The sequence below is a fragment of the Neltuma alba genome, unplaced genomic scaffold (genome assembly GCF_004799145.2).
Source record: "Neltuma alba isolate B1F8T4 unplaced genomic scaffold, ASM479914v2 tig00006873_pilon, whole genome shotgun sequence".
Taxonomy (NCBI): domain Eukaryota; kingdom Viridiplantae; phylum Streptophyta; class Magnoliopsida; order Fabales; family Fabaceae; genus Neltuma; species Neltuma alba.
This window is the reverse complement of record NW_021634607.1, coordinates 48,593-58,963: the sequence shown is the minus strand read 5'-3', so window position 1 is coordinate 58,963 and position 10,371 is coordinate 48,593. Positions and strand designations below refer to the sequence as shown.

The 10,371-nt window shown below is 37.0% G+C and overlaps 1 protein-coding gene across 1 annotated transcript; it reads right to left on the bottom strand.

Moving 5' to 3' along the window:
- Positions 1-777: 777 nt before the first annotated feature.
- LOC114751360 (phospholipase D zeta 1) lies at positions 778-10,371 on the bottom strand. The gene is made up of 20 exons (XM_028940041.1): positions 9,987-10,371; positions 9,260-9,361; positions 8,960-9,075; positions 8,704-8,845; positions 8,263-8,433; positions 7,486-7,659; positions 7,049-7,291; positions 6,819-6,935; positions 6,074-6,213; positions 5,804-5,953; positions 5,299-5,455; positions 4,683-5,207; positions 4,254-4,364; positions 2,803-2,949; positions 2,510-2,707; positions 2,333-2,434; positions 1,707-1,838; positions 1,564-1,629; positions 1,124-1,185; positions 778-1,026 (listed from the first exon to the last, which is right to left on the bottom strand). Exons 1-20 carry the CDS (start codon positions 10,218-10,220, stop codon positions 780-782), a joined length of 3,336 nt encoding a protein of 1,111 aa, XP_028795874.1. The 5' UTR covers positions 10,221-10,371; the 3' UTR covers positions 778-779.

Genomic DNA, 10,371 nt, shown 5'->3' with positions numbered 1-10,371 from the left:
AAAGACCGCATCGGCATTACTAAAAATTCTTTTTTTCACTAAAAAAAATTCATTTTTTTTCAAATTATACAATTTTGAGAATCTATTTTTAAATACAAACATTTAATTTTAAACATAATTTTTAACATTAACTTGTACAAATTTCACTTGCAAACATGTCAGTCTGACTTGGAACTCGTAAGTATGAATTTTCCAAACATTTCTATATTTAATTCTTTTTCTGCTGGGTACCTATGGGTAATTGCTTCTGTGGAATGTTATTATTTTCGTTTTTTTAACCTAATATTAATAATTGATAAGAATATATTTCATTTTACAGAAAATAATGCCTCGATACAAAATATGCTTCGTGGGCCAAAAAAAAAAAAAAAAGCTTTTTAAGGGGAAAAAAATGACATGAATATTAACTAATTGTAGGTCAAAGAGTCCCTTTCAGGAATTAGGCAAGTGTAAAAGGTTCTGGACCTCGCGTAGAAGAACTCTACAGGGAACTTCTGTAAATACTAAATACTGTCCGGAGATGAGAAAGATAAGAATGTAATGAAGAAAAGCATGAAAGTAAATCAGTGTTTTATTGATCAATGGATTTTATACAACTAGCTCTTATATATGAATTCTACAAAGGAACCTGATTAAAAAAAAAAAATCTAACTAGAGCCTCTCTTTTCCTTTCATCTCGCTCTTGCAGAATTTTAATAAAAAGAAATTCTGCAAACATAAATTAAAATTTCCCTGTGATAAAAAAATGCCTGATGATTTACACTTCAGCCAATCACATTTTAATGGAAAACCTGAGTAGCATAGTATTCGCTTTCATTAAAAGCAGGTCTTAGGTTTTCTTGACACATGAACTCCAAGGGGAAGGAAACAAGATGACCCTTCACTGAATCCAATCTCTCCAAAGGGTCAGTTTTCTTGACGCCTCCATCGTGATAGGATTCTAAATTTTCTGGGGCTATTCCTAGATCAATGGTACTATGACCAATTCTTTCTTTCCAGAGAGTTGTGCTTTGCCTGAAAGCAAGTCTGCACAGTAACATGATTTAAAAAGCAGGACGAGAAATTAGATGAGATTAAGAACCATCCAAAACAGGAAGAAGGATGAAAATGGCCGTTGTCATACCTGGTGTGTATCAGATCATTAGGTACGCAAGAAAAGACATCCTGATAAATCGCAGTATTTGTCTGCAAGATGTATCCAAATACAATCATTAGCATATTTGTTATGCCATAACAGTCAGGATAATATCCAAGACATTTCGTTGCCAACAAAATATTCAGAAAAAGAATGAAGAATTAGAAATCTTTGATACAACTTTTAGGTGTTTGCTATTACATTAGGTAATAAACACATGGGAAGTAGACATTTTATTATACAATCACCATCACCTAAATAATTCAATCCAACAGTTGCAACCATTAAGTGAAAAGATATTGGCCACAGCCAAACACACCGATGAACATAAACCCTCACGTTGAAAAGTTCAAGGATATTGCCATAAATATTCAACACCGTTCCACTTACACGTGGTAAGACATATTAACATTATATTTTCTGATTACCTTCGCTGTTGCCATCCAAATATCCTTATATGTCGAGTCAGCAATTGGGTCCATTATTCGATTGATCTGAGGAAATAAACAGAGTCATTCCAGAACAACAACATAAAACAACTACTCTCTTGGAAGGATTGAAATGCCCTAACCTCCCCTGCTTGCAGACCTAAGTGTTCAGACCATAATGACAACCGCAGAGTTAGAGAGAATTTTCCTGCTTTCCGTGATTTCCCACCCATAAACGAATCAATCAGTTCTTTGTCTTCTATAATTACACCGATCTGAAATTCACAGAAGAGACAAAGGGATGAAAGGGTGCAACAATTATGCATTAGCTAACAATAGATTTTTTTTTTCCTGGCCAAGAACCCGATAGAAAATCAGAAATGAAGCATATAGCAACAGATTAATCACCATTTTAAATTTTTTGGGTGAGAAAGATGTTGGCAGCAGGAAAATCATTTTGAGACCACCACAAATTGAGAGGTTCAGAAACAAGTTTTAGTTATTCTAGCCCTACTTATAAGACTCCATATTTCAGGCCCAACAGATCACCTGGAGAAAAATACAAAGATATTCATGACAAACCAAATAATAAAGATGCACGCTTTACCCCAGATCTGGCCGGAAAAAAAAATCCTTTTCTTTTTTATATTTTAAAAAGGACAGAGTTACAAAATGTAGAACAAGTGTTTGATGGAACATGGACTATCTGGCTCATTTCCACAAGAAAAAGGTTGTTAATGCATGATTGCAAAATGTAAAGAAGGGGTACCTCAGAATCTCTGGAGCCAAGTAAACTCCTATCATTGATATTAGCAGATCCGATCAAAGTCGTACAGTCATCAACAATCATGATTTTACTGTGAACATAAACCTGCAGTATGCGTCAATGATTAACTTCACAGGGTCTATTTGCTGAACCACAAGACGTATAAATGCAAGAGAATACCTGGCTGGTTGCCACAGGACCGCTATCAAAGAGTTTACCATATGCCCTAAGGCCATAGAAAGAGATGTAATCATGTATTTTCGAACCGAGAAATTCTAACAGATTATGTAATATAGAATTTTGTCCTCTGCAAATGGTTCGATACTGCCAATGCATTATTGCTCTGACGGATGCTGCACCGCTATCATCCAGGCCTCCCTACATAATTAAGAAGTAAGTCCAACATCCATGGGGAAAAAATATATAGTTGTTAGTGTTGAAGCAGTCACAAAAAATAAATAAATAATTAGAACCTGGAAGCCAGGCAGGAGTGGTATGACAATTATAACCCTAAAGGGCTTTTTGTCATGGTAAGCTCGCATAATCCGTCGATACAAAGCTTCCAAAACACGATTTCGTATCATCTCATCTCCTGAAAGACCTGAGATAAAAAATTGATTCTGGAGCGAGTTGCCAAGGATGAAATAGAACAATCAGAACAAGGTTTAGAATAAAGATCAATCATACGAAACTAGGGAAAACTCTCCAAACAAGGGAATATGAAAACTATATTTATTATATCACTTCATCAAAGCTGATTCAGTCAAGTCCATAAAAGGCAATGCACAAAATACACACAAATCAATATTGAATTTATTATAGATAAAACAGACTGCTCAATTATATTTAACGAGGCACTGTATTTTCCTTTTACTGTATGACAAGTTATTAAATAGTTTTATACTTGACCTCTTGAGATAAGGTCTTTACTAACCCCAAACCCCTCTCTTTTTGCCTGTGTTAATTAGTTTTCTTGTCCATTTATCTAAGAAGGGCTCTTATTCACAATACCAGGCTGCCTGCTAATTGCAATATCCTCTCTGTTCTTATTAAATTACTTTTATAATAAAAAAAGCAATTGATCCCCTTCCTTAAAAACATGTTTTACCCTTCATATAAGTATATCTGTTCCCGTGTGGCTTTCCAGTAATTAAAATACAGTTTTGGGTCTTCATACAAGCTATTACCTGAATAATTAGAGAAAGAGCAACTTCCTCTTCGAAAACCTAATTGATAGGTATTCTGATATGTCAACTAATAGTTCATTATAGTGGGGAGATATCCATTAATTATACATGCACTCCACTCAGCTCACCACTGGTCCTGTTGCAGGGCTTTGGCCTTTGGCATAGAAAGAAGGGATGCATAGACTATTAATTATATTCAGTATTAAGGAAAAATGGAATATCGACGGATATGGCTGACTAGCAAAGCAAACAATGAGTGGCAGTTTTAGGACTGTTGAAATGGGATTCCCATTATATTTGCTGAAATAAGTTCTCAGTCAGAGATTCAGTCCAGCAGTCCAAAAAGTGGCACAAAGGTTGGTTTACAACAGGTGCAAAAGCTTGCACTGTGGCGTTGGCCTATGCAGCTGCTCATGAAAAATAAGCTTTTTCCCCTTTTCAAATAATGTTAGAGAAGTGAAAATCTCAAGATTAAAGGAAGAAGTTATCTTAAAATTAAACAGTAGTTAATGTAGACATGCCCTTTCTTTTAACATCTTAATAATACAGGAGATAACATATGCGTGATATCAACGAGACAGCTAAAACTCTACTTCTAATTAGTCAATCATGCATTGAGTTCATCAGATCAATCATTGTCCAAACTCCAAGTCAAAGTGGAAACAAAGCAATATAATGAGAGCCTGGGATTTTCCTCCTACAACATGTAAGGATGATAAGCAAGGAAATCATTATACCTCAATGTAGATGAAGTATTCTGCCTTCTCAATAAGAGAGCAATAAGCATTGTGGATGCTCTCTTCTGTTTGGCTAGTTCCAGCAGACCATTGACTAACACTCCGGATGACCTAAGGGACAATTAGAGGATATTTGGAATGGTAGAAAGAGGGTCCAAAATAAACAAAAATAAGTACCTGTATAACTGACCTACTATGGTATTTTAGAGTATATGTTGCACAAAAATTGATAAATGCAAGGAGATTCAAGATATTTTGCTTCTCTAAACAAGTAACGTAGACTGATGTAAATAGCTTTTATCACCTTTCAAATATATGAAGCTCTGGTTCCGATTATATAAATATATCACAGAAAAGGATAAATGCAGAGTCATTGACACATCTATATTTGAGAAACAATGACAATTGGACAGAATGAGAACAACACACCTGACAACGGCAGGAAACATGAGGACCAACTTGGCCAGATTCGTCTGCAAAACTTCCCTGGTCGCCCCGTTCTTGTGTCTCCCACCATTCTGGACCTGAATTAGGTACACTAACGTGAGCTACTCTATCCGTAGGCATCTTCCCATGATGATCCACAGAGTCAAGATCATCTACAAAGCCCTTCATTGGTGTATCTGGACCTATTGGTTCAATTTTGGCCTTCCGGAAAGGGAAAGGACGACCGTTGCTGACCCTGGTTGGCTGGTCAAGGCGATGAAAGAAGGAACTTAACTCATTTAATCCAGTGTCTCCTACAGAAGCATTCATCCCCCCAGAATCCTCAGGTGAAAGTAGAGGAATATCTTGGGATGAGGAAAAGGAATCTTCCCTCTTCATTCCTATACAATAGTCAGTATTGTTGCTTTCAATCTCCATCTCTTTGCTTCTTCCCAAGTAGTGTGGGATAACCATATGATGCTGAGGCATAAGTAATGGAATTGCTTGCTCATTTGGAGCTTTGCTCCTCTGATGGGAGAAACAAGAACTGCATTATATCTCGTTGAAATTTAGGACTAGAATGCTTGAAGCTACAATGAGATTGTCGACAAAGCCTTACCTTTGCATAATTCCATCGCTGAACAAAATGCCTAGCAATGTCACGACAAGGTGGTCCCCAAAGGGCACAGTGAACATCATGCCATGGCATTCGAGGATACTTTACACGATCCAATTCATCTTTCATTGCATCTTCCCATGAATTTGGCTCAGATTCCCTGTTAAAATGGAACAGGAAACCATTAATTATATCCAAACAAGGACAGTCGGTCTTTGATGAACAAGAAGAATGATCAACCTAATGCATAGTTCTCTTAATCAGAATCAAACAGACACAAGTATGACAAAAAGAATCCAAGTGAATTTGCACAGGCAACTACACTATTTTTCTACATGATTGCTAAATGGCATTGCATCTACAGGAAAATGCAATCTGTGAACATACTGATTCAGCCATAGAAGAACAGCATATCATCATTCTACTTTTGTGCTCCTATCTTTTGGTTTATGAGAACATACATGTAGTTTCTTCGCTTTCTTAATCTTTTATGATGCCGGAAACTAACCTCGGGTTATAATAGTCCTTTCCTGGCCATATCATCGGAGGGGAATCTCCTACTTTGTGTTCAGATGTATCATAACGACCAAAGCATAAATCCAGTCCTCCAATAAAACAAATCTGATGATCAACAATTACCAGTTTTTCATGGTGTGACCTGTATATAATCATGAGCACATATCAGAAACAAAATGTGTGCATTATAATGCATGCTTTCAAAGAAAGCAAAACAAATTAGAATGCAAAAGATAATAAAGCTTTATAGGAATATGCATACCACAGGTAGACACCAGAAGAAAAGTGATCAGGGTAGCGTAGTACCCTCACATTTTCATGAATGCTAAGAAGCTTTCTCTTGCTATAGACACTGTTAATTTTCAAAGCAAGAGCCACCTCTTTGTAGAGAAGAATGTAGATCTGCATTAAAAATAAGAGCATTGGTGCCAAGTGCCAACAGATATAAGTCAATTCAAACATACATCATCTAGGTGAATGCAAGTCACACAAGCATCACAAGAAATTCATCAGCTCGTAGGCTAGTGAATTATTAAGCACTCAATTATTTAATTGAATCCCCTTAGTGGCTTCTATATGTTCCATTCTGAATTGGAAAATATTTCTTAAAAGCTAGCTTCTGCTGTCAAACAATATTATTCATTTAATAACAAAGCATTATTATACCCTATCCAAAAAGACATCCACAGAGGGGGGGCGGGCATGTCCGCAAACAACTAAGGGATCTAGCAGTAGCAGTCACTCCAGTGAAAATTTAAACACGAGATTATGTATTTTTGTACAACTATAGGGATCAAACAGTGCTTCCAGTGAAAGTTTAAACATTGTTACGCTTGACAAATCAAACAATTGATTCAAAACCAGAATCATACTTAATAAGATCAGAATGAATGTGTTTTACAATTTAGACAAAGCAATAACAAAATCAATACAAAACAATAATTATTTCATTAAAATTGAGGGGGCATTGTAAAGGGAATGTCCAAAAGTTTCCATTTTAGATTCACCTGAACCCCTTGCTTGGCTTTTGCTTCCAGCAAATTATCAAGCCTTGATGAAGCATGCGTATGAAAAGGACGCCGTAAATACAGTTCTGGGCAAACCCACCATCCACATATAAATATCTGCATAAACCTTTCATTGTATATAAACTTGAAGACCGTAATTGTTACTGTTCTATTAACAACTTTTAACTTGTCAAAATGGTCTTGAGTGCTCTGGTGCTGGGTAAACTAACCTCTGATTTTGCATCCTCAATTGAAGAAGCAATGGCCTCAAATGCTGCCCTGCCATCAACAAACCACTGAGCCTGACTTCCATCTTCAATCAAGCCTCTTGGCGGAGCAAATGAACCATAGCGATGAGGATGACACCATCCTTCAGGCGGCCTGAGTCCAGCATCATTAATTGCAGCAACCCAATCTTTGACTTTACTAGTACTTTTCACTCTAATCCTAATGCTCCGGTTTCCACAAGTCACCTAGAAAATATGAAGAGTTAAAATTTAGCTTCCTTATTATGTTTTCATTAGACAACTGATAACATCCACTGGTGATCTGATAACTATTAAAAAATTATGATTATGATGATAACCTGAGATAATAAGAACCGTCACTCTATACTTTAACGCCACAAGACTATGAAACAACAACAGAGATTGAGCACCACTCTCACCCTGAATGAATGGCGTAAAGGATTTTTCTCCTTCATTTCTTTTGCCAGTGATAAACGACCATCCCCATTCCCATCTGAGGCAGGTAGAACATCAAAAACAATTATGTCCAGAGGTTGGCTATCAAATGGATCGGCCAGCAATGCCAAGAATCCAGGTTTTAAGACAGCCCAAACCTGCACCCAACAAGAAAGTAACACGGAGAATTTACATCAATTCTAAGAGAAGTCACTCAAAAACAACTAAAATAACATCAGTACGCCAATAATGCTTCATGCCATATAAAATGAGCCCATTAGCAAGTATAATATCAAACCATAAAGAACAATCTAGGAAGACTGAACACTGAATGAACATGAGATATGGCACATCACACATGGAAACACAACAAAACCTTAGGTATTCATAACGATTTTTCTTGATGCTCTTGAAACACTTCAACTGAGAAAAAAATGCCATTCTAATTTAATGATCTAGGCCCACAATCTGAATAAATTCTTCTATATTTAAGAAACTTCCAACAACATGACAGCATATCAGTATGTGACAAGTTCTGGTTTTAAGAGTTTCAAAAGAGAGAAATGAAATACATAAATGTATCGACTATCTCCTGCTTTGCAGGCACATTGCAGGTTCCCCCCATTTAAGCCATATCAATGCATGCATGTATTATTGTATGACTTTAGTAGTGCCCAGACACCACATGCTAGTTGCTTTGCTTCTAAGAAACCAAAGCAAGTGCAGCATATCACCCATCTTTAGATTCAGGATTTCATTACCTTAGGCCAGTTGTCATTGCAACAACTAAAACACCGAGATAAACAACACTTTCTGGAATCATCACCCTTAGGAAGTGTTGGCAGATGCTTCACCATGACATAATCTTCCTTCAGGCTAGGGCCATACTCGGTTGTGAAAGATAACTTTGATACCTCCAAAAACTTGCAAACCTACAGTAATCAGCTGCTTCTTGTAAAGACAGGTAAATAATGATTTTAAAATTGCAGAAATGTAACAATAAATCAAACATACGCATGAGCATTAACCAGAAAAGAAACATTGATACGAGTCCAAACTTCATATCATATTAACATGTCTTGATTTAATCATATATGATGCACCCACGCCAAGACAATAAATCAATGACAAAGCATAGGAAGAACCACTTCGATAACATGGTAAAAATAATTTATTTTCAGTTTTGCATGCATATAGCATACCTCTGGAGAGTTAACAATATTGATATTTCCTAAAAAGTGATTCAAATATCCTTGCATTGCAGTCTTTGCTCTGTCTGACATAGTATCCTGTCTTCCTAAGGCTGGCCGTATAATTGGTAGGGCAGCACTAGATGGGACATCTCTGGGCCAAAAACCAGCTATTATTAGCATGGAAATTGCAAGTTTACTCAAACACAAAGAACAAAAAGGTAAAAAAACAAAAGAAAACAAACAAACAAAAAGTATTGATTGTCACCTGTCCTTCGCACTTTCATCATGATGCAGATGAACAGTTTCATCATCAGCTTCATCATCATCTTGCACCACAGCAGTGTGTTCTCCTATTCCTAGATTGTTAAGCCATTCTTTAACCTTTAATGTAATATTTCAGTGAACATTGCATTACAATCCAAACTTTGCTAGATATACAAGATATCATCAAATAAAATGGAAAAGTGTTGCATAGATTGAAAGAATGAATAACGATTATATGTCAGTGCAGAGCATTAATAGCTGAGTAACCAAATAATAATGGACAACATTGTTTGATAAATACCTGCTCTTGCTTCTCATGAATTTCCTCAATAAAGGCACGTTTCTTCAATGTAAAATGCAAATAAAATACTTGAGAAGCCTTCTTCACCAATTGCCACTTGAACTGGCATGAAAAATAGTTGCATGAGTACACTCCTATAGCAAATCTTTCTAAAATCTAAGCTGCAGTGAAGGGATTTCCCCCCTTTTTGTTTGGGGAGAAAGAGAAAAAGAAGGGTTTTTTCCCAATAGTACAGATAAAAACATTCAGCGAAACAGGCTCAAAACCCCACGTCTAAAACACTGAGAGGTGAATGCCAATTGTGGAATGCATATCAATCGATCAGCAAAAGAACGGAGGAAGAAGTCACAAAATCAAGCTGCAAAAGAAAATATTTCTAAAAGGAGATATTGTCAAGTGAGGAAACCGAAAGAAAAAAGCCAAGCTTAATGCTGTCACTATATAGCAACCCTTTTGAGACCAGAACTGCTTACATCCATCAAACCAGCACAACCGATTGCATTATGCTTGCTGGTAAAGTTACGTACTCGGGATGCAAGTACAGCATAAGAAACTAAATCACTCGATTATCCGACCCAATTTGATTTTCCTACACTATGAATGGTTTGATCATCCCAATTCCGATGTTCATGCATAAGATGGAACAGGATCTCAGCCTGTGATCGCAGGACTTCGACGAATTCCTCCTAAAAAGAAAATGTCAAAAAACACAAGAGAAAGACGGCACCTGTTTATAACGAAACTCTATTGTGTAAGACAGAAGCATGGGACTGATGTCGCCGGCATCGGGACGAGAGACGGAGACGATGGTGGCTTCTGGCAACTCATCGAAAATTCGAGTATGCTCAGGGCCACCGCCAAACCGGACCGACGCAGAAGAAGAAATCGCCGCCGATGGCTCCGATTGCATTTGAACGTAGCGGGGACCACCACCACCGGACATCAACTGCTCCGTCGCCATTGAAATCGAAGGCCAGCAATACAGACACCTTGAGGAAATCGAAACTTGAACAGTGTGTTCGTTAGTCGTTTGGATCCCGATTTGCAGAGGAGGAAAAAAATCAGGATGCGTTGTTGTGATTTCCCTGTGAGGAATAATTTAATGAAGGAAG